Source organism: Pantherophis guttatus, chromosome 8 (genome assembly GCF_059756535.1).
Source record: "Pantherophis guttatus breed Tessera chromosome 8, ASM5975653v1, whole genome shotgun sequence".
NCBI lineage: Eukaryota > Metazoa > Chordata > Lepidosauria > Squamata > Colubridae > Pantherophis > Pantherophis guttatus.
This window is the reverse complement of record NC_142070.1, coordinates 11718544-11745187: the sequence shown is the minus strand read 5'-3', so window position 1 is coordinate 11745187 and position 26644 is coordinate 11718544. Positions and strand designations below refer to the sequence as shown.

At 42.1% G+C, this 26644-nt stretch overlaps 1 protein-coding gene across 2 annotated transcripts; it reads left to right on the top strand.

Annotated features, from left to right (window-relative positions):
- The first annotated feature begins 5368 nt into the window (after window positions 1-5368).
- LOC148112551 (placenta-specific gene 8 protein-like) lies at window positions 5369-25311 on the top strand. 2 transcript variants are annotated; one of them, XM_087875025.1, is made up of 5 exons: window positions 5369-5547; window positions 19052-19169; window positions 20383-20507; window positions 21700-21808; window positions 25140-25311. In XM_087875025.1, exons 2-4 carry the CDS (start codon window positions 19064-19066, stop codon window positions 21802-21804), a joined length of 336 nt encoding a protein of 111 aa, XP_087731151.1. In that variant the 5' UTR covers window positions 5369-5547; window positions 19052-19063; the 3' UTR covers window positions 21805-21808; window positions 25140-25311. The 2 variants fall into 2 exon arrangements, with proteins under 2 accessions (XP_087731151.1, XP_087731152.1); XM_087875026.1 differs by lacking the exon at window positions 5369-5547 and adding an exon at window positions 6002-6159.
- Window positions 25312-26644: the final 1333 nt, after the last annotated feature.

The window sequence follows — 26644 nt, the reverse complement described above, 5'->3', positions numbered from 1 at the left end:
TTTTAAAAAAAAAAACTTGTGCAACATCTTCCCTTTACTCTCAGGGATAAATTCTCAGCTTTCATCACCGTTTCCTCCCACAAGGACAGTGTGGAAGTGATCTCACAATGATAGGAAATGCAGCAACGATTCTCAAATGCTTCCAGTTTGCTAAAGAAAGGGCTTATTTTTCATTTGGGTTGTGCATCAGTTCCTATATTAGTAGAGGACGGACAAGTTTGTTATGATTGGGAACACTTTCTCATTTAAGATTTCCTCCAATTTACATTACCTTACATTACATTACATCACATTCCTTAATGTTCTAATGGGTTTTCCTTCACAATTCAGCAGGCAAGTACTGTCATTGTTGAGGTCACCTTCCCAAGACACTAAGGTTTGTTTGGGGTTCGTTTTTTTGTTTTTTTTGTCAAGCATATATAAGATTACAGATAAAAGTATAAACATGATTATGAATACGTGAAATGGATATGAGTAAATGGGGACATTAGGACAGGGATGGCAGGCACGTAGGTGCTCTTATGCATGCCCCTTACAGACCTCTTAGGAATGGGGTGAGGTCAACAGTAGACGGTCTAAGGTTAAAGTTTTGGGGATTCGGGGAAGAAACCACAGAGTCAGGTAGTGCATTCCAGGCATTGACCACTCTGTTGCTGAAGTTGTATTTTCTGCAATCGAGTTTGGAGCGGTTTACCTTAGGTTTGTATCTATTGTGTGCTTGTGTACTGCTGTGGTTGAAGCTGAAGTAGTTATTAATAGGTAGGACATTGTAGCAGATAATTATATGTACTACGCTTAGGTCAGACCAAAGGCGGCATAGTCCTAAATTTTCTAAGCCCAAAATTTTAAATCTGGTGGCATAAGGTATTCTGTTGCGAGCAGAGGAGTGGAGAACTCTTCTTATGAAATATCTCTGGACTCTCTCAATTGTATTAATGTCCGATATGCAGTGCGGGTTCCAGACAGATGAGCTGTATTCGAGAATTGGTCTAGCAAAGGTTTTGTATGCTCTAGTTAGTAGTAGAATATTACCAAAGAAGAAGTTTTGCAAGATTAGGTTAACAATTCTTAATGCCTTTTTGGCAATGTTGTTACAGTGGGCTCTGGCACTTAGATCTTTAGAAATGAGTACTCCAAGGTCCTTGACAGAGTGAGGGTCATCTACAAGATCATATCCACCTAGCTTGTATTTTATGTTCCGATTTTTTTTTGCCAATGTGTAAGGCAGAGCATTTGTTGGTGTTGATCTCAGGATGAAAGGATTAAAAAGTACCAATAAAGAAGAATTATTTGTAGTACAGGTGTCAAGTTTCCAAAAGATGCCCTAATTAATTCATGAGCCATGATCCAAACTTCAAAGGAAATATATTCATTTATTAGGAGCACCATTCCGGCAATATTCGGATGCAGTTAGGACTGATCCCACGTAGATTTACGTTCCCCTATGACCCTGTCTCTCCCCTCCTCTCTGGCCATGCCATAAATTACATTCTCCAATTAACCACTTTGGCTGGCTGTGAAACCTAACACCCTCCTTCTGATTGCGGTCAGAAAGAATGTATGGAATTCACTTCAGTTCTCCCTCCCTCCTGCTCATGGCAACTTGAAAGCTTTGCAAGTTGACAACAGGGTTGAAATGAGGGGTCCTTGATGCTTCTGAGTTTGGTTGTTTTTTTGCAGGCATTTCATTGCCCAACTAGGTAACATCATCCATACTGGAACAGCATTTCACCACTACTGATGATGAGTAATGAAATGTCTCAGTTGGGTAATGAAATCTCTGTAAGGAAACAATCAAATTCAGGGATTAAAAAAAGTCCAAGCTCATGACAAAATGTCCCAGCTAGACTTCTTCATGAATGTTAACATCATTTCCCATGGAACAAACTCAGATCAGTATTTGTCATTATGCTATACTATATATCTTAATTAGCACACCAATCTTGCTTTATCATTCACTAACTGCTTTGGGAAACGTCAAAGGAATCCAATGTTAAGTAACATGAAATATACACTTTATGATTTAAGCATGAAATTAATTAATCAGACAATATCATTTTTCTGTTTGCTGGACTCATCAAAGAATTCTGGAAAAGATGACCTTTTCTTTTAGGTACCCTTTGGATCTTAAAAACCTTCCTAAAAATTACTTTCCTCGAAACTTCTACAATAAAGCATCTTGGTTAGTTAACGTTTGTTATCTTGATTCCCAAGACAAGGTTGATACATCATTTTAAATCATGCTTCGTTTCATCATAATTCATCGAGCGAGCTGGGTGAATTCAGATAAAAGGTATAAACTATAGTTTCCAAATATATGTTGATGGTACTCAGTTGCCCTTCTTAATCCTGAGCAGAACTGGAGATGACGTTGAGATGCTATCTCTCTATGCCTGGAGGCTGTGAGGGTCTGAATGAGAAAAAACAGGCTTCGTTTAAATACCATCACAGATTGGATGTCTTCTCAAAAGCAGTCATAGAGAAGAGCAGAGAAGAGCAGAGAAGAGCAGAGAAGAGATTAGGGGACTGGAGGCTAAAACATATGAAGAAAGGTTGCTGGAATTGGGCATGTCTAATTTAATGAAAAGAAGGACTAGTCTAGGGGTGACATGATAGCAGTCTAAGAAGAAGAGTGATATTATGGAGAATGCTTTAGAAGAGAGCAGATGTTAGGAAGACTTGAATGGCTAGTTTGATGAAAAGAAGGACTAGAGGAGACATGATAGCAGTGTCCCAATATCTCAGGGGCTGCCACAAAGAAGAGGGAGTCAAGCTGTTCTCCAAAGCACCTGAGGGCAGGACAAGAAGCAATGGGTGGAAACTAATCAAGGAGAGAAGCAACTTAGAACTAAGGAGAAATTTCCTGACAATGAGAACAATGAATCAGTGGAACAACTTGCCTCCAGAAGTTGTGAATGCTCCAACACTGGAAGTTTTAAAGAAGAGATTGGACAACCCTTTGTCTGAAATGGTATAGGGCAGGGGTGTCAAACTCAAGGCCTGGGGGCTGTATCTGGCCTGCAGGGTGCTTCAATCTGGCCTGTGGGGCAGGGGTGAAATCTACTTACCTTCTCAGCCAGTTTGGAAGTACACGCGCCATGCGTGCACGCTCTTTGCACGCACATCATGTGTGCGCTTGGATCCTCTGCACATGCGGAAACCCTTCTGCGCATGCGCGGAGGGTAAAAAACAGGTTACTTCCTGGTCAATGACTACTTCAGCTTCAACCGCAATGATACATGGGCAAACAATCGATACAAACTCAAGGTAAAGCGCTCCAAACTCAATTGCAGGAAATACGACTTCAGCAACAGAGTGGTCAACGCCTGGAATGCCCTACCCGAGTCTGTTGTTACATCCTCAAACCCCCACAGCTTCAACCTCATACTGTCTACCGTGGACCTCACCCCATTCCTAAGAGGTCCGTAAAGGGGGCGTGCATAAGCGCACCAGTGTGCCTACTGTCCCTGTCCTACTGTCCCCATTTACTTGTATTTATTCCTTCGTTCATGTCCATGTTCATACTTATGCCCAGTGGTGGGATTCAGCCAGTTCGCACCACTTTGGGAGAACCAGTTGTTAACTTTATGAGCAGTTTGGTAAACTGGTTGTTGGAAGAAATCATTAGGGCAGAGAACCGGTTGTTAAATTACTTGAATCCCACCACTGCTTATGCCTGCTATCTTGTACATGTTTGACAAACTAATAGATAGATAGATAGATAGATAGATAGATAGATAGATAGATAGATAGATAGATAGATAGATAGATAGATAAAAATATCTAACAGACCAAATATCTTGCTTTTGTGTAATATGAATTGAATGTTTCTAACGTTTTCTTACTTGTTTTACTGTATTTGTTTCAAAATGCTTTTTACATTTTTAATCGTGAGGTATTTTATGAACCGTAAGCCTCCCAGAATCCTTGACTGAGATGGGCAGCCATAAAAATTGAACAAAAAACAAACAAGCAAGCAAACAAAAAGCACCACCAAGCCACACGAGACAGAATTACTCTAAGGTGTCCAGTAGTGGGTTTCAATTTCAGCCGCTACCAGTTCGCTTGTGGGCGCGCGATGCTTTTGCGCATGCGCAGAGACGTCCGGGCGGGTGGGCGGAGCCTCCCGCTGCCGCCGCTACCAGTTCGCCCGATCCGGAGTGAACTGGTAACAACCCACCACTGAAGGTGTCTTTATGTGGGAGTGCAGGAGAATCTTCTCCCTTAGTCTGATGCGAATGAGAGGCAGTCTCTAGATATGTCAACCCTGTTGTGACCCATTTCCTTGGAGAGAAGTCAGGTCCCCACAGGATCTGGGCACAGGGGAAACAGGGGAAGGACAGGGATTGGAAACGAGGACAAGAAATTTCATCCAGGTATTATTTTTCAGACTGAAGGATGGGTGGAGGGCAGTTTAATCCAGCAAAGGAAAAGGGCCATAGAGAAGAGCTTTATTGATATGCTTAAATACACAGGTATGGTCACCAATCTCACAAATGCAATTCTGGACAGCTAACAAAAATTAAAGCTGTAACGTAACCCAAAGGAGGGAAATGTCACATGGTCCCCAGACTCTAAATCAAGTTTGTATGTCTTGTTTGGAAGTTAGGTATCTGGGTTTTAACTGTCCCATGAATTCAATGGAGTTTCCTTGAACTGGTCTAAGAATTCCTTCCTTCCTCCCTCCCTCCCTTCCCTTCCCTTCCCTTCCCTTCCCTTCTTTCTCTTTTTTTCTCTAGCTGTATCTCTCCATGAAATGTCTGTTTATTTCCTGCTTTTATTTATTTGATCTAAGAATTCCTTCCTTCCTTCCTTCCTTCCTTCCTTCCTTCCTTCCTTCCTTCCCCTTTCCCTCTCCCCCTCCCTCCCTCCCTTCCCTTCCCTCTCTTTTTTCTCTCTAGCTGTTATCTCTCCATGAAATATCTGTTTATTTCCTGCTTTTATTTATTTGATCTAAGAATTCCTTCCTTCCTTCCTTCCTTCCTTCCTTCCTTCCTTCCTTCCTTCCTTCCCCTTTCCCTCTCCCCCTCTCTCCCTCCCTCCCTTCCCTTCCCTCTCTTTTTTCTCTCTAGCTATATCTCTCCATGAAATATCTGTTTATTTCCTGCTTTTATTTATTCGGTCTAAGAATTCCTTCCTTCCTTCCTTCCTTCCTTCCTTCCTTCCTTCCTTCCTTCCTTCCTTCCTTCCTTCCTTCCTTCCTTCCTTCCCTTCCCTTCCCTTCCCTTCCCTTCCCTTCCCTTCCCTTCCCCTCCCTCCCCTCCCTTCCCTTCCTTCTCTTTTTTTCCCTCTAGCTATATCTCTCCATGAAATGTCTGTTTATTTCCTGCTTTTATTTATTCGGTTTTCCTTCCGTATGAATACTATTGGAGTCTCAAGGTCTAATGAGATATGACTTATCTTCTTGCAAAACACCCTTTAACTGCAGTTCCAACTTCCTGCTTGAGAACCAACTACAGTTACAAAGGTTGGTCAGTCCCTTAACTGTCTCTATAGTTACTGTTAACTTCAAGGAAGCAAGATCTCCCATTCTCTTCTAAGCACAAGGTAAGTGGCATGCATAAATACCATGTCAATCTTTTAAAATATTATTTTCTGTCAATGTTTAAAAGAATTTGAGAGTTGACTAGAACTTACCCTGGAAGGAAATCTACTTAGGGGTCCACTGTAACAAAGCTTACTTTATAAAAATTGTAAAATTAAAGACAAGCCTGTGATTAATATTGTTTTTCTACACTATGTATCACTTTAAAGGTGCAGGCATACAAATCCATACCAAGAGAAATATTTGCGTTTCTCAAATATTTTGTGTAAGTTAAAAAAAAACGAAAAAACACCTTACAAACACAGATGGGAAATCTAGTTTTACGTACTGTAACAGCTTAGCCGCAAAAGAAGGAAGTGATAGCCAAAATTTAGGAAGAACAGGATTGAATTTCAAGTAATGTTGGACTAAAGTCACACCTGTGTCACAGCTCTGTGGAATTTAAGTGGAATTTGCTTTTGAAACAGTTTGGCCAATTGTGCTCAAAAATTTAAAAGGTAGATACCGAGATACGTTTGAAACTTAGTTCAGTGAACCTTGGTCGTGTAGCGGTTCAATCCATGTGGATTCACCGACAGATGTCAATCAGCCCTTGATGTACCAGTCATCAACAGGTGAAACCATACACTAATTTTGCGATTCTGTTTTAGGCTACAGGTAGGATCCACTCTGAGAGATCCCTTAGGTTGCCGCAATGAGCTTATCCTGCTTAGAAAACGATCGATTGTCTTCATAGGTGCAAATATTAAGCCTAGTTTTAAAGAGAGCCATTTTGGTGTAGTGGTTAAGGCATCAGGCAAAAAAAAAAAAAAACACCAGAAGACCATGAGTTCTAATCTTGCCTTGCACCCTTGGGCCAGTTACTTTCTCTCAGCCCTAAGAAGGAGGCAATGGCAAACCCCTTCTGAAAAACCTAGCTAAAAAAATCTGCAGGGACTTGTTCAGGCAATCTCCTGAAATCGGACACGATTGTGTGTGGGGGGAAAGTAGCTATGTGGTTTACGGGAAATTGTGCAAACCATGTTTATTTGTTAGAACAAGTGCACTGTGCAAAACTGGGAAATGGATTGTCTCTCTTTGATGAAATTAAGCATTTATTTATTTATTTATTTATTTATTTATTTATTTATTTATTTATTTATTTATTTATTTATTTATTTATTTATCAAATTTCTATACCGCCGTACTCCCGGAGGACTCAGGGAGGTGAACAGCCAAGATAAAATACAGATAATACAAACATTAAAAGTCCCTTAAAATTATTAAATATTTTGGCCGAAACACCAATTAAAACACCCAATTTATAAAACAAATCAAACGATTTAAACATTTAAAAGGGAGAGTTAGGCCAGGCCAGCCTGCTGAAATAAAAATGTTTTGAGAGCACGACAAAACGTGCGCAGATCAGGGATCCTCCGTATCTCCGGGAGGAGCTCGTTCCAGATGGTAGGTGCCCCCACAGAGAAGGCTCTCCCCCTGGGGGTCACCAGTCAACACTGTTTGGCCGACGGCACTCTGAGAAGCCCCTCTTTATGGGAGCATACTGGTTGGTGAGAGGCTATTGGTAGCAGAAGGCGGTCTCGTAAATACCCCGGTCCGATGCCATGGAGCGCTCTAAAGGTGGTAACCAAAACCTTGAAGCGCACCCGGAAAACCACCGGGAGCCAGTGCAGCTCGCACAGGAGGGGGGGTCACATGGGAGCGCCACACCGCTCCCATAACCACCCGCGCGGCCGCATTCTGGACCAGTTGGAGCCTCCGGGTGCTCCTCAAGGAGAGCCCCATGTAGAGAGCATTGCAGTAGTCCAGGCGGGAAGTAACGAGAGCATGAGTGACCATATTTAACAAGTCCTGATCCAGAAAGGGACGCAACTGGCGAATCAGGCGGACCTGATAAAAAGTCCCCCTGGCCAAGCATGTGATAGTCAGAAGATATCTTCTTTCGCCTGGCTTCTGGGTTCCTGAAAACTTTTTTTTTTCTTCTCAAACTAACCAGATGATCACTGGAGATCAAAGTAATATTTATTCGATCCAAAATGTTGTAGCTTTGGATGGGTGACCATGCTAGGCCTGCTTTTCCAGCAGGGGTGCAATCCAGCAGGTTCTGACAGGTTCTGGAGAACCGGTAGCGGAAATTTTGAGCAGTTTGGAGAACCGGCAAGTGCCACCTCTGGCTGGCCCCAGAGTGAGGTGGGAATGGAGATTTTGCAATATCCTTCCCCCAGGAGTGAGGAGGGAATGGGGATTTTGCAGTATCCTTCCCCTGCAGTGAGGTGGGAATGGAGATTTTGCAGTATCCTTCCCCTGCCACACCCACCAAGCCACACCACGCCCACCAAGCCACGCCCACAGAACCGGTAGTAAAAAAAATTGGATTTCACCACTGCTTTCCAGCCTCTTTGTATAAGTCTTTTTGTTTAAAGCTTTAGCCAGTCATTATCAATGGAATAGAACAGAACAAAATGTGTTAGTTTATAACAACAGTTCCAGTTCTATCAATACGAACCTTTTCCTCCTGTGTAACCTTCCTTCTTTCCGTATTTCGTTAAATCCTATTTCCTTATCTTAAAAAGTGAAAGAAGATGCCCCTTTATTTCAACACATGTGTTAATCTAGATCTTAAGGGCGTTTTATCTTTCCTACACATGTGTTTCCTATACACATGTCTTTTACATGAGTATGCTATGTGATATCTCTCTTGTTTGCAATGGAGAAGTCAGCTTTTACATGGTGAAAATGTTGCCTCTACTTGGAGATTTCCTTTACCTTAACTAATGAGAGTAGTGGGCAGCTAACCAGTGGTGAAATTCAAATTTTTTTACTACCGGTTCTGTGGGTGTGACTTGGTGGGCGTGGCAGGGGAAGGATATTGTAAAATCTCCATTCCCACCCCAATCCAGGGGAAGGATATTGCAAAATCTCCATTCCCACCCCACTCCAGGGGAAGGATACTGCAAAATCCCCATTCCCACCCCACTCTGGGGCCAGCCAGAGGTGGTATTTACCCGTTCTCCGAACTACTCAAAATTTCTGCTACCGGTTCTCCAGAACCTGTCAGAACCTGCTGAATTTCACCCCTGGGCTAACTCCAAGGATTTCCATTTTAATTTTCTTCAAAGCCTTCATAGCCAATATGGTTGGAATTACAGGTAGTTCAAAGTACATTGGTTTAGTGAGTGCTCAGAGTTACAAAGGTACTGAAAAAAGGGATCGTTTTTCAGTTAGGATCTTTGCAGCATCCCCATGATCTTGTGATCAAAATTCAGACGCTGGGCAAATTGATTCGTATTTATGACCGACGTTGGGACGTTGCTATGTCCCAAGGTCATGCGATCCCCTTTTGCGACCTTCTGATGAGCAAAGTCCGTGGGGAAGCCAGGTTCACTTAACAACCATGTTTTTAATGTAAATACTGCAGTGATTCAGGAACTATAAGGGTCAGACAGAAGCCAGAGAACTGCTCAAGAAGGTCATATAGCAACATAAATAGAATAGAGTAGAGTAGAGTAGAGTAGAGTAGAGTAGAGTAGAGTAGAGTAGAGTAGAATAGAATAGAATAGAATAGAATAGAATAGAATAGAATAGAATAGAATAACAGAGTTGGAAGGGACCTTGGAGGTCTTCTAGTCCAACCCCCTGTTTAGGCAGGAAACCCTACACCACTTCAGATAAATAGTTATCCAATCTCTTCTTAAAAACTTCCAGTGATGGAGCATTCACAACTTCGCTTCATGCGCATGCGCACCCAGCTTGTGTGCACGGGCACCCAGTTCACACACACAAACCTGCCTTCCGTGCATGCGCCCTGTCTTCCATGCATGTGCTTTGCTTGTGCGCGTGCCTTCCGTGCACGCGCCCAGCTTCAAAAACATGCCTAAATAGTATGACATAGAGCCGGGGCGGGTATGCCCACCCGCGATTCCAGCTACCGGTTTGGGCGAACCGGTCCAAACCGGCTGAACGCCACTTCTGATCACATGGTTGTTAGATGAATCCATTGACTTTGCTTGTCAGAAGCCAGCTGGGAAAGTCATGAGTGGTGATCGCATGATCCCAGGATGCTCCAACTGTGAAAAATACAGGATAGTTGCCAGGTGCCCAAATTTTGATCATGTGACCATGGGGATTCCGTATTTATACAGAATTTATATCTCGGCGGACCTCTCATGGACTATGAATGCTAACATGCTTGTGAAGAAGGCAGAGAAGAGGCTGTACTTCCTGAGAACGCTCAGGAAGATAAATCTATCTCAGCCTCTACTTCTGTCCTACTATTGCAGCACCATCGGGAGTGTCCTGACATACGGCATTCTTGCATGGTATAGGAGCAGCTCTGTAGCGGACAGAAAAGCTCTACAGAGAATCATTAAAACTGCCCAGAATATCATCGGACTCCAGTTACCAGCCCTGGATGACATCTTCGAATCTCGCTGTTTGAGAAAGTTGCATAACATTCTCAGAGACTCTCCCCATCCTGCTTACAATCTTTTTGGACTGTTGCCTTCTGGCAGAAGATGCAGAACAATTAAAACTCGGACCACACGTTTTTTGAATAGTTTTTATCCCAGAGCTATAATTGCACTCAACAATGAACTAAAGGGCCACCATCAGTGAATTATTGGACAGCATTATTTGATCTATTGTGTGGATGTTTGGGTGGTTTAGGGGTGGAGAATTGTGGTGGGTGGGGGTGTGTTCGGGGATTGTTATGTATGTTGGACCTGGTCTTTGGGTGTTAAGTGAATTTCGTTCTATGGGTATACTGTGTATACACGTACAACGACAATAAAGTTATTTATTTATTTATTTAAAGATCGCAAGTGTGAAGACTGGTCATAAGTCACTATTTTTCTGTTCTGCTGTAATTTTGAACAGTCATTAAACAAACCGTTGCAAATTGAGAACTATCTGCACAGGGTGGATTTCAGCTTTTCTAGGCTCATTCTATATTGCCTAATGTTTTTAGCTGACTCAAAGTAGGAAACCGGAAATCAAAAACCTGGATTTCCATTTGGAATAAAAAATCTTTTTGTCCTCTGGTATAGGGAGTCCTCCACTTACGACCACAACTGAACCCAGAATTTCTGTTGCTAAGTGAAACGTTTGTTAAGGGAGTTTTGCCCCGTTTTACAACTTTTCTTGCCACCGTTGTTAAGTGAATCACTGCCGTTGGTAAATTAATAACACGGTTGTTAAGTGAATTGGGCCTCCCCATTGACTTTGCTTATCAGAAAGTCGCAAAAGGGGATCACATGACCCCAGGGACACATCAACGGTCATAAATACGAGTCAGTTGTCAAGCGTCTCAGTTTTAGTTCATGTGACCATGGGGATGCTGTGATGGTCGTAAGTGTGAAAACAGTCATAAATCCCTTTTTTCAATGCCATTGTAACTTTGAAGGGTCACTAAACAAACCATTGAAAATCGGCTACCTGTATAACACTGACCTCTTCATCCTCCCTGGTCATAGAAAAAAAATAATTAAGGAAAACCAATTGTGTTTTTCATCAAAGGGTAAAATATATTGAAGATCCATATTAAAGCAGCCCTTTTATGAGGGGGAAAAAAAAAGATTCATCCTTTTGCAAAGTTCTGAGTTTCCAAAATCTCTTCATCAGGGAAGATAATAAAAATATCCCCAGGATGACTGGATAGGAGAGGAAGGAATTGAGTTGCCGGCTGGGGAATTCTGGAAGTTGAAGTTCACCCATCTTAAATTTATCAAAGTTGAGAAACATTGTTCTGTGATGTGCTAGAGCAGTGATGGCTAACCTTTTTGCCATCGCGTGCCAGGAAGGGGGGCCGGGGGAAGTTCACGTGCACGCGTGCCCACACCTAATTCTATGCGCCCCACCCCACGCATGCACGCACAACCCCCCTTCCCCCCTCCTCCTGGCACGTGATGGCCCGGTAGGCCCGTTTTTCTTTTTCACCTGGCTCCAGATCCTCTCTATGCATCTGGGGAGGGTGAAAACAGCCTTCCTCACCCCCTTGGAGGCCCAAAATGGTCCATTTCCCAACTTCCAGTTGGACAGAAACTGTCTTTTTTGCTGTCCCCAGCCTCCAGAGACTCCTAGAGAGGCATGAGTGCCAGAGCTGAGCTGGCGTGCCAGGCGACATGGCTCCGCGTGCCACCTGTGGCATACGTGCCATAGGTTCGCCATCACAGTGCTAGAGTAATTTGCAACCATTACGTCTTACTAGGTACAGAAGTCATGGAAGTTTTCATCCGTCTCTCCCAAAAGCTATGACTGGTGGGAATATTTGTTGCAGGTGATGGACCAATAGATTCCCTGTCTGTTAAGTGGCTCAGTGTCCACTAGGTGGCTCAGTGGCTAAAACACTGAGCTTGTCGATCAGAAAGGTCAGTGGTTCGAATCCCTACCTGCCTGAGCAGGAGGTTGGACTAGATGACCTCCAAGGTCCCTTCCAACTCTATTACTGTTACTGTCAAAAAAAAAAATTTCCCCAGCTTTCCTGCCCAAACCATAAAGCCAGTTTAAAGTGGATTGACCTCACTTTTTAATCAATTTTAAATTAGGTTCTAATCAGGATTAGTGCTGAGCAGAAAAATTCCGCAGTATGTCTTGTTGTTGTTAGTTGCAAAGTCGTGTCCGACCCATCGGGACCCCATGGACAACTTTCCTCCAGGCCTTCCTGTCCTCTACCTTCCTCTGGAGTCCATTTAAGGTCACGCCTACTGCTTCAGTGACTCCATCCAGTCACCTCATTCTCTGCCGTCCCCTTCTTCTTTTACCCTCAGTCTTTCCCAGCATTAGGCTCTTCTCCAGTGAGTCCTTCCTTCTTATTAGGTGGCCAAAGTATTTGAGTTTCATCTTCAGGATCTGGCCTTCTAAAGAGCAGCCAGGGTTGATCTCCTCTAGGACTGACCGGTTTGATCGCCTTGCAGTCCAAGGGACTCTCAGAAGTCTTCTCCAGTGCCATAGTTCAAAGGCCTCAGTTCTTTGGCTCTCAGCCTTTCTTATGTCTTTCTTATGTCTACCATGCCTAAAATATGTTTGAATTTGAATTGTTTCATTGAAGAGAGTTTTGGAGAAATGAGTGTCATATTTTGGCAACTGGACATTTATAGGTTGGACAAGGGGTATATAAATAATTTGTCTTTCATTGTCCGGAAATCTCTGCCATTGCAAGCAAACTCCTTGACATCCAATTTAATTCCTGAAAAAGTTTAAAAGTAGAATTTAGAAGTCTTATAGAGTTCTTTTTCCCCAGCAAGAGTACTACAGTTCTTATTAAAGGAAGACCCATCCTTGATAAACTGGAAATGTTCAATTAAATTAGATAATCCCCAAATTTCTCTTCCTGCCAACACCCAGAGGCTATTTTGCAAGATGGAAAACTGTCACTTTTATGGCTGTCCATTTATTTTATTCCTCTCGTTTGCAAGTTATAAAAGAAATTAACTTTTAGGAAAGATAAAGAGGTCAAGCACTGGGAGTACAATAATTTATGATTTATTTCAAGCAATAAAGTAATTAATCTATTGTGAATTAGGGCAGGGAAGGGAGTTCCTTCATTAAGCTGGCTAAATTTTCAGCATTTTGAATATTTTCAAGGTTATGATTTTCCCATGTGAAATAGCCATATCTGCTTTGAAAGCTTGTATGGACTATGTTCTGATTTGCTGACTGTATTTTTAGTCTAATAAATCGCTCAAGATCACAATTATTATTTATTTGACTAAGACACTGGAGGGATGGAGAAACAGCAGGGAAGTGGCATAATATACAGGTAGTCCTTGACTTACAAACACAATTGGGCCCAGGATTTCCATTGCTAATCGAGGCAGTTGTTAAGTGAGTCATAACCAATTTTACGACCTCGACTCCATGGTGGAAGTGAAAGGTTCAGTTTTACTAAGTTCAAGCTGTTATAGCAGAAGCAAAACTGGATCTGCCACATCCCTGGCCCCCTCCCCTTGACCAGTCCACTAGTGTCCAGTCACGCTCATTTTAGATCTTTGGGAAATGGCTTTGAGCTTTGGGAAACAGCCTCTTCAATGTACCGTATTTTTCGGAGTATAAAACACACCGCAGTATAAGATGCACCTACCTTTTTAGGTGAGGAAAAGAAGAAAAAGAAATCTCCCTCTGCCTCTGAGCAATTTTGCCTCCTTGCAGCAAACAGCAAACAGCCTGCTTTACTTTCAGTTTCGTTTTCAGCATAGCTTGATTAGCAAAGGGAAAAAAGTCTGCTCCAGCAATTCACCTCTTTGCAGCAAGCAGCAGAGCCCTGCGCAAAACAGCTGAGAGCAAATCAGCTGAGAGTTGGGAGGCTGATCCAATCAATGTGTGCTAATTAGGTTGTGCTGAAGCTGAAAGGAACTGTTTTTTCTTGGTGTTTACTTGCAAGGAGGTAACTGCTGCAAGGCAGAGGCCAAAGGGTGGGGGCCAGTGGGTGGGCGGGGCTACATTCGGTGTATGAGACGCACCTAAATTTTCACCCGCTTTTGGGGGGGGGGAAGGTGCGTCTTATACTCCGAAAAATATGGTAATTTCACATTCCGCTCTCATGGTCTGTCCCTGGTTGGGCAGTTTATTCTGGTTTGACACCCCTGGTTCCTGTCACTCTGTCATTCCCTCCCTCCCTCCCGTTGCCAATTCCCCCTTCCCCATCCTCCTCCCACCTCCCCTACATTTTATGGCAGGATACCAGCGAAGCGAGATATGCTGAAGATAACAGGCCTAACCCTGGGTTTTGGCTAAGGAAAAGAAACCACTTCCTAGTCGTGGGATTTAGTTGTTTGCTGGGAGATAATAGGCAATGTTTTAATTATTTGGCAGCTCTGTTTTTTTAACCTCCTTTAGTAAACTCGGTGTCTTTCAATTGGAAAGGGCTGTGAAAAACAAATGAACTAAAAATAAAACACAACGAAACTTGGAACAGTCAATAGAATTACAGAGTAAGGGAATAAAGGTCCAACCAGACCAGTCATTACATAAACCATTCAGAAATCTTTCTTGGCAAGTTCACGCAGAGTTCAAGAAATCTGACTAGAGGGAAAACCAGGTCTTCAGGGTCCTGCAGAAGGTCAGCAGGATCAGGACATCTGAACCTTGGAGAGACACAAGGGCTATCGATAGATTCATACTCAATGTAATTCGCTCTAATCTTGATTGTAGGAAATACGACTTTTGCAATAGAGTAGTAAATGTCTGGAATGCTCTACCTGATCCTGTTGTTAGTCTCGCTAACCCCCATACCTTTTACCTTAAACTATCTACCGTGGACCTTTCATGTTTCCTAAGAGGTCCCTTAGGACCTCACCGCCCTGACTCCTTCGGGAGTAGGGCGGTATACAAATTCAATAAAATAAATAAATAAATAAATAAATAAATAAGGAGGCGTGCATAAGCGCACCAGCGTGCCTTCTGTCCCTGTCCTACTGTTCCCATTTATATGTACCAGTGGTGGGTTTCAAAATTTTTTTACTTCTGGTTCTGTGGGTGTGGCTCGGTGGGCGTGGCAGGGGAAGGATACTGTAAAATCTCCATTCCGTCCGCAATCCAGGAGAAGGTTACTGCAAAATCCCCATTTTCTCCTGATCAGCTGGAACTCGGAAGGCAGAGAATAGATGGGGGTGGGGCCAGTCAGAATTTTTACTACCGGTTCTCCGAACTACTCAAAATTTACGCTACCGGTTCTCCAGAACTGGTCAGAACTTGCTGAAGCCCACCTCTGATATGTTCTCATTTTATGTGTTTATGGCTATGTTTTGCTTATTTATTTCCTTTTATTTGTGTCAATTTTTTTTCAAGTGTCCACGTCTATGGCTATACTGTCACTTGTTTCCTTGTACTTGTTGACAAATTAATGAATTAATGAATTAATATCCCATGGGTCAGGCTTTGAGACAGAGAAAACACATTTCCTGGGTTCCCCATGTGATAATGTTCATACAAGGGACCTGAGCCTACTCATCTTTCCAGATCTTATGGGACAAGTAGAGACAATTGGAGACAGGTAGCCCCACAGATAACTCTGCCTTGGGCCATGAAGAGCTTAGTAACAACCAATAATTTAAATCAGGGGTGAAATGCTATCGGTTTGGACCGGTTCGCCCGAACTGGTAGTAATAAATGCTACCGGTTCGGGTGAACCGGTATTTCCGATGATCAGCTGTGCCGTGTGATTTAGATTTGCTAGAAAGCAGGAAATCACAGCTATTCCCCCCCTCGCTCTTCTACTTACCTTTGAAGACTCAGAAATCCTCCTTTTTCAGTGCTGTATGGTAGCGCCTGCGCACAAAGCATGCATTTGGTGTGCACTGCGCATATGTGCATGAAACACGCATTTGACAAACACCGCGCATGCACGCACAAAGCAAACCAGTAGCGAAGCGAAATGGTAGCAGACTTCAGAGCATTTCACCCCTGATTTAAATGGGTTTTTTAAAAAAAATATTTTATTAGTTTTAAAAGTAAAACAATGGACATTGCTCAACGTCTCTGATTTCTAACATTTGTGTCAAATTCAAGTTAAGTAATATATTCCTTAATCTATATACAAATTTACGTATCTCCTATTTCATTATATATCAAGTATACAGTATTTTACTTCCTAAAGAGCTATACATATATTTAGTAAATTTAAATGGTTTTGAAGGGCGACCTCATGTAAAGTGCACTGGAATAGTCCAAAGAGAAGATGAGTGACTTGAAAATGATCCTTTGATCTGGCACACATTTCGCACACAAGGAAGATCTGTGTAAAGGTTCTCCTGGCAAGGTCGCCACCTACTCTTCCATCAGGAATGGAGAACATAAGACAATCCATAGACTATTTGCCGTGGTGGCACAGTGGTTAGACTGTAGTACTGCAGGCTTCTTCTGCTGACTGCCGGCTGACTGCAATTTGGCAATTCGATTCTTACCAGTTTGAGGTTGTCTCAGCCTTCCATCCTTCCGAGGTGGGTAAAATGAGGAACCAGATTTTTGGGGGCTGACTTTGTAAACAGCTTAGAGAGGGCTGTAAAAACTGTGAAGTGGTATCTAAGTCTAAGAGCTATTGCTATTGCTATATACCAGTTCTACTCTGGGGAAGGGGAAGGAATTCTTTAATCTAGAATTAAAGAAAGAAGTTTTTAATGCTGGAAAGGTTAGACGCCCCTGCTCCACCCATACCAAAGAAAACTTTCTTCCTACAAATCATAAGGTTGATTCCTGACAAAATCTGAACATATCTATTCATTTCTCACTATACATCCTTTAACAAACCGTAGTTTATCCCTTGTTTGCATTTATTTCACATTTTCCGGCAGTGGCTTCATTACAAAACCGCTAACTTTTCCACGGTGGCTGAGCTTCTTGCTGTCGACGTGACCCTGGGCCGTTTATAAAATGATAAAAAGATAAGATATAAGGCCATTGAAATTAAAAGAGATTACATAGAGGCCAGTGGTGGGTTTCAAATTTTTTTACTACCGGTTCTGTGGATGTGGCTTGGTGGGCGTGGCTTGGTGGACGTGGCAGGGGAAGGATACTGCAAAATCCCCATTTCCTCCCGATCAGCTGGAACTTGGGAGGCAGAGAATAGATGGTGACAGGGCCAGTCAGAATTTTTACTACCAGTTCTCCGAACTACTCAAAATTTCCACTAGCGGTTCTCCAGAATTGGTCAGAACCTGCTGAAACCCACCTCTGATAGAGACTGAAAACCATGAGGATGGTCGACACTGCGGTGGGGGGGTCTTCTCTCTTATCACATGGGCCACTCGCAACATAGACCACCCTCATCAGGGCCCCATGCTCTTCCCCAAGGCCAAAGACACTGGGGTGGACAGGTGGACCTCACCTTCACCTTATAACATGCTTTGCACACTAGAAACCCATAGAAAGGAGAGATCAATGGTACACTCTGAACTTGGTGGGGGTTTTTTGCAGACGTTTCATTACCAACCTAGGTAACATCATCAGTGTCCTCGTTTGATAATGAAATGTCTCCAAGGAAACCACCAAGCTCAGAAGGCACCAAGGACCCCATAGTTTAACCCTGAGCTATAAATATTGCCTTCTATCAATAAATGGTACATTTTACCTAATCTCCACCCCACTTCAATTCTGTTTTAATATTTCCAGATTATTTCTACCAACTTTTAAATTGTAGTGCAAACATTCCTTGGAAGTCTCAGCGATTAAAATATTTGTCCTTTGTGTGCAGTAGGTTTATTTATTTATTTTATTTTATTATTCATATTTCTATGCTGCCCACACACCGAGGACTCTGGGCGGCTTACACCAAAGACAGTATACTAAATAGCATATTGCCCCCAACAATCTGGGTCCTCATTTTACCCACCTCGGAAGGATGGAAGGCTGAGTCAACCTTGAGCCTGTTGAGATTTGATCCGCTGATCTGCTGAACTAGCAGTCAGCTGAAGTAGCTGCAGTACTGCACCCTAACCACTGCGCCACCTCGGCACAGGTTGATGGTCGCTGCTGCAGAAATTAATGTTGCTTCAAGATATCATTTTTCCTAGAGCTATTCTATATCTATCATTTAAGTGGGCTCTAGTAATCGGGGAAAATTAAAACCCCAGCCATTGTAATTTATTGATATACCCGTATATACATGCCGTTTTCCACTTATTTAATAAAAAAAAAAGAAAATGAAGCAAGACTCATCCTAGCAGATCTTGATTCTTGTTCTTCTGGTTGTGATGGTTTCGTATTTATTTAGGTGAGGCTTTATTCTTGATTTTGTAAATAGTGCTGAAATTCGCTAGAAGGCGGCTTCCACAGAATTTAAATAAAACAAATGCTAAACAAAGGTGATTTATAGACCAAAGCATATTGTATTTGTTACATTCTGGTTCTTAGCAGCTGTTTTCCATGCCCACAAGGAATGCCACGCTGGAGATATTCTTGGGATATATCCGGGTTTCTTGACCTTTAAGCTATTCAGACTCCAACTCCCAGAATCCTTTGGTCAGCATGCTGACTAGATCAGGGGTCTTCAACTTTAGCAACTTTAAGACCTCTGGACTTCAACTCCCAGAATTCCCCAGCCAGGTTGAGGAATTCTGGGAGTTGAAGTCCACAGGTCTTAAAGTTGCCAAGGTTGGAGACCCCTGGATTAGATAATTCTGACAGCTGATGTCCACTCAGGTCAAAGTTGAGAAACACAGGGATAGATTAACATAATCATAATATGGTTTAAACCCAACACATTCCTCAAACAAATATAGCCACCACTTTGGTAACAAACCGTCTTTAGATCTTCACAAAAGGGTCTACATGGATATGAAGTGGATTCCTTAGATTGAGCCAGCTCAAGGGTCTCCAAACTTGGCGACTTGGCGACTTGTGGACTTCAACTCTCAGAATGCCTCAACCTGGCTGGGGAATTCTGGGAGTTGAAGTCCACAAGTCTTAAAGTTGCCAGGTTTGGAGACCCTTGAGCTGGCTAGCGCATTAGGATATTGGTTGGAATTATTTTATTTCACTTTAAAATATCATGTTCTTTCTCTTCTTCTGAATTAGGAGCCTTTCAAGATGAATCCTCACGTGGTTATGAGCCAGCCACAGATGGTAGTCACCCAACATCAAAGCCCTGAATGGCAAACCGGCTTATTCGATTGTTTCAATGACTGCGGAGTGTGTGAGTAACTATGTATATATCTCAGGATGGAGATAGTTGTAGACTCGTTGGAATTCTTGAGTAAATCTTGGACCAAATTCTTCTCCAAACCGGAAGAATGTTATGGTGGAAATACATTTTCATTGGTATTATGACAATGTTTACTAAAAGTAGGGCTATTGTACTTTGCTTGGGAACAGGATGATCAATATATCTTCCTGTTATTTATTTATTATCTGAAAATAAACATAATTTTTAAAAGTATTATTAATTACTATCAAGCTACAAAAGGCAACTTCTGTTTTGACCATATTTGTTCCTAAAGGCATGCTTTCAGTTAGATAAAATGGGCCTTCTATCAGATTTGCAAATGATGATTAGCACAACTACTTACAGCGCCAGGTACCACAGGTAGATGTGTGAACAGAGGCTCCTTCCAGAAAAAAAATACTCTTCAAAATGTATTTATTACATGAATGTGCTCTAAAGTTTCTCAATAGATTTCCATTAGTATGAAGATCAGTTCCCCTTGTTAGAAGAAATATCTTCTGGGTTCAGCTCCAAGTGGGGAAAAAGACACTGGAAACATGGAGACTGATTGGAAAGATGGTTTAATGGTGGACATGGTTTGAGTGCCTGAACAGAAAAGGGCCGAGATGCAGTGAATCCTGGGGTTTTATGCCCTCTCTGGCTTTGAACTTCCTGGAGCCCAGAAAGAGTATCCTGATTGGTTGTCAGACTCCCAAGGGGTGGGGGTCTTAGCTAGCCTTGCTGGCTGATATAATCTTCCCAGGTGCCATGTGATGAGTTTCTGTTGCTAGATGCGTCCTATTGTGTTGCAGATGATGGTCCATTGACAAAGATTGAGTTTCTGCCTCTGGCCCATTGACAAAGGAAGGGGGCAGGAATATGGGAGCTGCTTTGTCTTTAAAACATGCTTCTCCATTTCTCATTCAGGGAAACATAATATTCTGCCTTTTTAATATTTCCTAAAATATTTCATTCTTCTAGGAAAGAGGTGGGTGCTAACTTCCTACACCCTTTTGTGCAATTTTGGAAAAATAAGGGACAATCCATCTCATTCTCCAATTTAATATTGGTTTGGCTCCTGTGGACAAAGAATAAATAAGTAAAACAGTAGAGATGAAGTATGCATGGCCTTATGTTTTTTAACATGATGCCTCTAAGAAAACTACAGGAACCATTTGCAAAGCTTTCTTCTTCCTTTTCCTAGGTGTGTGTGGATTGTTTTGTCCCCTATGTTTGGGATGCCAAGTTGCCGCGGCTATGGATGAATGCTGTCTCTGTGGTTTAAGCATGGCCATTAGATCTGTCTATCGGACAAAATACGGCATTCCGGTGAGTAGAAGATCTCTACAGTACTTCCCTTCCTCTTTTCATTTTGATCTTGCAAATGCCTGATTTAACCTGGTTGGCTATGGAGATTGTCAATCATCCAGGTCATGGTTGTCCCAAAGGTGCTTTTCCAAGAGGTAACTGGACTTTCTTGGTCTTTGTCCAGGGATGGATTCTACTTACCTTTACTACCGGTTCGCAACAGGGCCGCACACACATGCTTGCTCCGCTCGCGCGTGTGTGCTTCTGCGCATGCACAGAAGCTTTCTGATGACATCAGGGTCGGTGGGCGGAGTCTCCCACCAGTTTTACCGAACCAGGGGCATCCCACCACTGTTTTTGTCTTTGAAAACATTCCGCTTCTCATTCAAAAAGCTTCTTCAGTTTTGAAGAACTGAAGCGAAACATTTTTAAAGAAAAAAAATATTAAAAAAACATTTTTAAAAAACTCAAGAAAGTCTTTTAAAAAAACCACCTTTGGGATGTTAAGCTGGTTCTTGAATTAACCCTTTTCTGAATTGGTAAAGGTAAAGGTTCCCCTCACACATATGTGCTAGTCATCATTCCTGACTCCAGGGGGCGGTGTTTATTTCTGTTTCAAAGCCAAAGAACCAGCGCTGTCCGAAGACGTCTCCGTGGTCATGTGGCCGGCATGACTCAACACCAAAGGCGGACAGAACGCTGTTACCTTCCCGCCAAAATTGGTCCCTATTTTTCTACTTGCATTTTTTATGTGCTTTCGAACTGCTAGGTTGGCAGAAGCTGGGACAAGTAACGGGAGCTCATCCCATTACGCGGCACTAGGGATTCGAACCGCTGAACTGCCAACCTTTCGATTGACAAGCTCAGCATCTTAGCCATATGTGCCAGGGGAACCTTTACCTTTAATCAAAATTGCCTTTTTTTTGGACTATGTGTATTAATTAATTAATTAACTGGAGGATTCCTTTCTGAACTGTGAAATTCAAGTCTGAGAATTCTCAGCAGTGATTATCTTGGCTGGGGACTTCTGAAATTTGAAATCCATACATCTAAATGACGAGCAGTTGGAGAAGGATGTTCTACAGTCTGAAATATTTATGCATGCCATATTTGACATGGGAACAACCCTCAAGCATTTCATTGGTTTATCATGTGACTCTCGTCTACTTGCAAAAGAATTGTTCTGCTCTTAACCCATCTTTCTGCTTAACAGGGATCCCTCTTGGGTGACTTTTTCGCAACAATGTGTTGCCATCTTTGTAGTGTTTGCCAACTCAAGAGAGACATCGATCAACGAAAAGACAGGGGAATCTTCTAAGAAGGTTGGTTTTTACTCACTGGACATAAACGTGCTAAGCCTCAGGCATGCAATCTAAGAAGCTAGGGAAGAATTACAATAGGATACAAAAGCGGCACAGGTGCTCTAATGGCATCACAAACTCATAGGTCTAAAAATACAGGTAGTCCTCCACTGACAACAGTTCATTTAGTGACCGTTCAAAGTTACAATGACACTGAAAAAAAGTGGCTTCTGACCATTTTTCAAACTTCTGACCAGGGGTAGTATTCACTTACTATCCCTACCAGTTTGCAAATGTGAGCACACGCACACACTCACTTCGCTCGCGCGCACCCCACCCACGCATGTGCCCGGCCTTCCACGGATGCGCTTTGCTGGCTCAGTATAGAGCCGGGGCGGGTGGGCTACCGGTTCAGGCGAACCGGTCTGAACCGGCTGAATACCATCTCTGCTTCTGACCATTACAGCATTCCCATGGTCTCCTAATTTACATTCGGATGCTTGACAACTGGTTCATATTTATGACGGCTGCAGTGTCCCCGGAATCACGTGATCCCCTTTTGTGACCTTCTGACAAGCAAAGTCAAGGGGGGAGCCAGATTCACTTAACAACTGATACTAATACTAATGATACTAGTGATACTAGAAATTAGTGATACTAATTTAACAACTGCAGTGATTCACTTAACAATGGTGGCAAGAAAAGTCGTAAGATGGGGCAAAACTCAACAAATTTCTCATGTAGCAACATACATTCTGGCCTCGATTGTGCTCCTATTTCAAGGACTACCTGACTAAGGATGTTTTCCAGACTTCCATTACAGGGAAGTACAGGTAGTCCTTGACTTACGACCACAATTGAACCCCAAATTTCCATTGCTAAGCAAAACAATTGCTAAGTGAGTTTTGCCCCATTTTATAACCTTACCACAGTTTTTACGGGAATCAGTGCTGTTGTTAAGTTAGCAACATGGTTGTTAAGTGAATCTGGCTTCCCCCTTGACTTTACTTGTCGGAAAGTTGCAAGAGGGGATCACATGACTCTGTGACACCACAACCCTCATAACTACAGGCCAATATTTTGGTCGTGTGACCATGGGGATGCTGCAATGGTCGTAAGTATGAAAAACAGTCATAAGTCACTTTTTCCGGTGCTGTTGTAGCTTTGTGCAGTCAGTAAACGAATGGTTATAAGTCGAGGACTACTTGTATGGTCTAAAAGAGAGGAGAAGGTTTTGTTGCCAAAGGAAGCATTTTCATTATTGGACTTAACTGGAAATGTGCTAGTACCGTGTTTCCCCGAAAATAAGACATCCCCTGATAATAAGCCCAACTGGGCTTTTGAGCGCATGGGCTAAAATAAGCCCTCCCCAAAAATATTTAAACGCACATGCAGCCAGTCCCCGCCATTTCCTCTGGTTAGGGTTAGGAAGACAGAGCTGGAAATCAGGTAAGATGGCAAGAAAAGCCCTGTTTTGCTCTACACGCCCCAAAATAATAAGACTTCCCCGAAAATAAAGCCAAGCACTTGTTTCGGGGTTCAAAAAAAAATATATGACAGGGTCTTATTTTTGGAGAAACATGGTAGGAACCCACTGACATAAGAAAGTTTCCAGAGTCAATTAATGTTCACTATTCTAGGATCCTGTAAATTTACAGCAAAAAATGAAAAATCATTAAATTCTTTTTTTATTCATTTTTTTATTAGTTACATTTCTTAGTGCTTAATAAACATCGAGTTGTCTCGGTATTAAATTTGCTTAACAATACATATTACATTTTCAGTCTCCACCCCTTTTTTCCAACCACTGATAAAATAGATTCCATGTTTGGTAATATTCCGTATCTTCTTTCTATTTCATTTTTAATGTCAATCTGTCCATTTCTGCACACGGCTAGTTTCCTCTTAATTATTTCTTCATCTCGTGGTGTTTCTTCATTTTTCCAGCATTGCGTAAATACAATCCTTGCTGCTCTCAAGACGTGCAATATTAAATGCATATTTTTCTTATCAAGTTTACCTGATATTATACCTAATAAAAATAGTTCAGGTTTAAAATCTACATGCTTTCCAATCATCTTTTCTAGCAATTTATGTATTTGCTTCTAAAAATTTTTTTGCTTTGCCACAAGTCCACCACATATGACAGCATGTGTCCGTTTTTGATTACATTTCCAACATTTGCTAGACATATTTTTAAATATTTTAGCTAACCTAGGTAGGGGTAAGTGCCATCTTAAAAAAAAATCATTACCATATTTTTTTGCTCTATAAGACGGACCTGTCTATAAGATACACTCACATAAATGTGAGGACTGGTCGTTAGTCCCTTTTTTCAGCACTTTTGCAACTTCAGACAGTCCCTAAATAAATAAGTCATAAGATACACTCCTGTTTTTGGCCTCTGCGCGTCCCATTTTTGGCCTCTGTGCATCCCATTTTTGGCCTCCGCATGTCCTATTTTTGGCCTCCGCGCGTCCCGTTTTCTGCCTCCGCACGTCCTGTTTTTGGCCTCCATGCATCCCATTTTTGGCCTCTGTGTGCCCCATTTTTGGCAGCGCAGAGGCTGAAAACAGGGTACGCAGAGGCCAAAAATGGGACACGCAGAGGCCAAAAACGGCCAAAGGATGGTGGCCAGTGGGTGGGCGGGGCTTCAGCAATAGTTGCTCCATAAGATGCACAGACATTTCCACCCACCCAAGTGTGTCCTATGGAGCCAAAAATATGGTTCATTTTTTACTCCTGCACCGCAAATCCAATCAAATATGCCTCCAGAACCCTGCCTTCTAACTTTGTATTATAGATAGTCCTCAACTTCTAATTCACAATAAGGACCAGAAAATTCACTGTTAAGCAGTGTGGTTAAGTGAGGCATCATGGGACTGCACCAGATTTTGCAACCGTTTTTTGCCATGGTTGTAAAATGAGACATCATGTGATTATGACTTGCAGCTTCCTGCCGGTTTCCCATTACTTGATGGAAGCCGACGAGATCGTAAATTGAGATCAGGTGACTACAGAACCCTACAACTCTACAACAAAGTGTGAATTGATGGCCAAGTGCCCAGATTGTGATGACTTGCCCACAGGGATATTGCGATGGTCATAAATGTGAGGACTGGTCGTTAGTCTCTTTTTTCAGCACTTTTGCAACTTCAGACAGTCCCTAAATAAATAAGTCATAAGTCAAGGACCACCTGTAGTTTGATATGCTAATATTTGGATAGAGAGTACAATATTTTCAGCAAAATAGAGTAAGAAAGGTTTTAAAAAATAGAAAAATCCCCCCGGCCCACCCCCAACTAAAAGAATTAGAAATGTTTGACTTTGAATTTTCTCTTTTCTCTTTCAGGTTTGGCTGTATTCAGCAGTGCATGTCCTACCATCTCAAATCCATTTTATGCTTTCCCAAATTATCTTTCATAATCAAACCAAATCATTCTTTGAAATGATCCCCCGTCAATGCGTTCTGTGCAAGATAATGCACCGGATACGAAATAATAAAGCATTTTGAAGAAAGATAATGTGTATTGTTTTCTTATTGGAAATTTATTAAGAATTAAAATGAAATCTTATGCCGTTTACTCACCCTCAGGTTAGCAGAAATACAAATACACATTCACAAACATAAAAATTTGCTGTCTGACAGAAAATCTGTATACTGCCTTTGTTTCAAGTGAATACAGTTGTTTGATATCAAGGAAATGGGTGGCAAAGTGCAATAGATTTTATATACCTTACAGCAATTATAGGATGCTATTGTCTCAATTATGGGATGCGATGGCTCAGTGGCTAAGACACTGAGTTTGTCGATCGAAAGGTCGGCAGTTCAGCGGTTCGAATCTCTAGAGTGCGTAACGAAGTGAGCTCCCGTTACTTGTTCCAGCTTCTGCCAACTTAGCAGTTCGAAAGCACGTAAAAAATGCAAGTAGAAAAATAGGGACCACCTTTGGTGGGAAGATAACAGCGTTCCGTGCGCCTTTGGCGTTTAGTCATGCCGGCCACATGACCACGGAGACATCTTCGGACAGCACTGGCTCTTCGGCTTTGAAACGGAGATGAGCACCGCCCCCTAGAGTCAGGAATGACGACTAGCACATATGTGCGAGGGGAACCTTTACCTTTATTGTCTCAATTATGGTAAAATGAAAGCAACTTATGGCATTTTTGCCATATTGAGATGAAAGTGGGAAAGTGGGAAAAATTGGTTTCAGATGCATTTTAATTCCAAGCAGAAGCAGTGTTTCATGTACTTTCGGATTAGTCCTCCACTTATGACCACAATTGAGCTAAGTGAGACATTTAAGTGATTTTTGCCCCGTTTTACGACCTTTCTTGACACCATTAATAAATGAATCGTTACAATTATTAACTTAGTCACATGGTTGTTAAGTGAATCTGGTTGTCAGAAGGCCGCAAAAGGGGATCATGTGACCCCCAAGACATTGCAACTGTCATAAATATGAATCAGTTGCCAAGCGTCTGAATTTTGATCATATGACCATGGGGATGATGCAATGACCATAAGTGTGATAAATGATCCTAAGTTACTTTTTTCAGTGTCATTGTAACTCTGAATGGTCACTAAACAGATGTAAGTTCAGGACTATCTGTACTTATTTTTTCAGAATTGAATGATTCATTTAGAAACTAGGTTATCTTTTGTTTTATATAGGGCTTTCAATGTATGCAGAGTTTTATGCTATCAAGTACAAGAAATGAGCGATTGTCCATAATGTCAGGAAAACAGAAAAAAAAAAAAGAAAAGAAATAATAGACGAGGATAACTTTAGATGAAAAGCTATTTTCAGAGTTTGGAGAAATGTTTAAGGCAGGACATCAGTACATGCACAATAG

What these genes read in the sequence shown, in the direction of transcription:
- LOC148112551 (XM_087875025.1), top strand. Translation starts at nt 19,064, where the DNA reads ATGAATCCTCACGTGGTTATGAGCCAGCCACAGATGGTAGTCACCCAA. An exon ending in TTTCAATGACTGCGGAGTGT is followed by an intron (nt 19,170 to 20,382) that starts GTGAGTAACTAT and finishes TCCTTTTCCTAG; the next exon opens with GTGTGTGTGGATTGTTTTGT. An exon ending in GGACAAAATACGGCATTCCG is followed by an intron (nt 20,508 to 21,699) that starts GTGAGTAGAAGA and finishes TCTGCTTAACAG; the next exon opens with GGATCCCTCTTGGGTGACTT.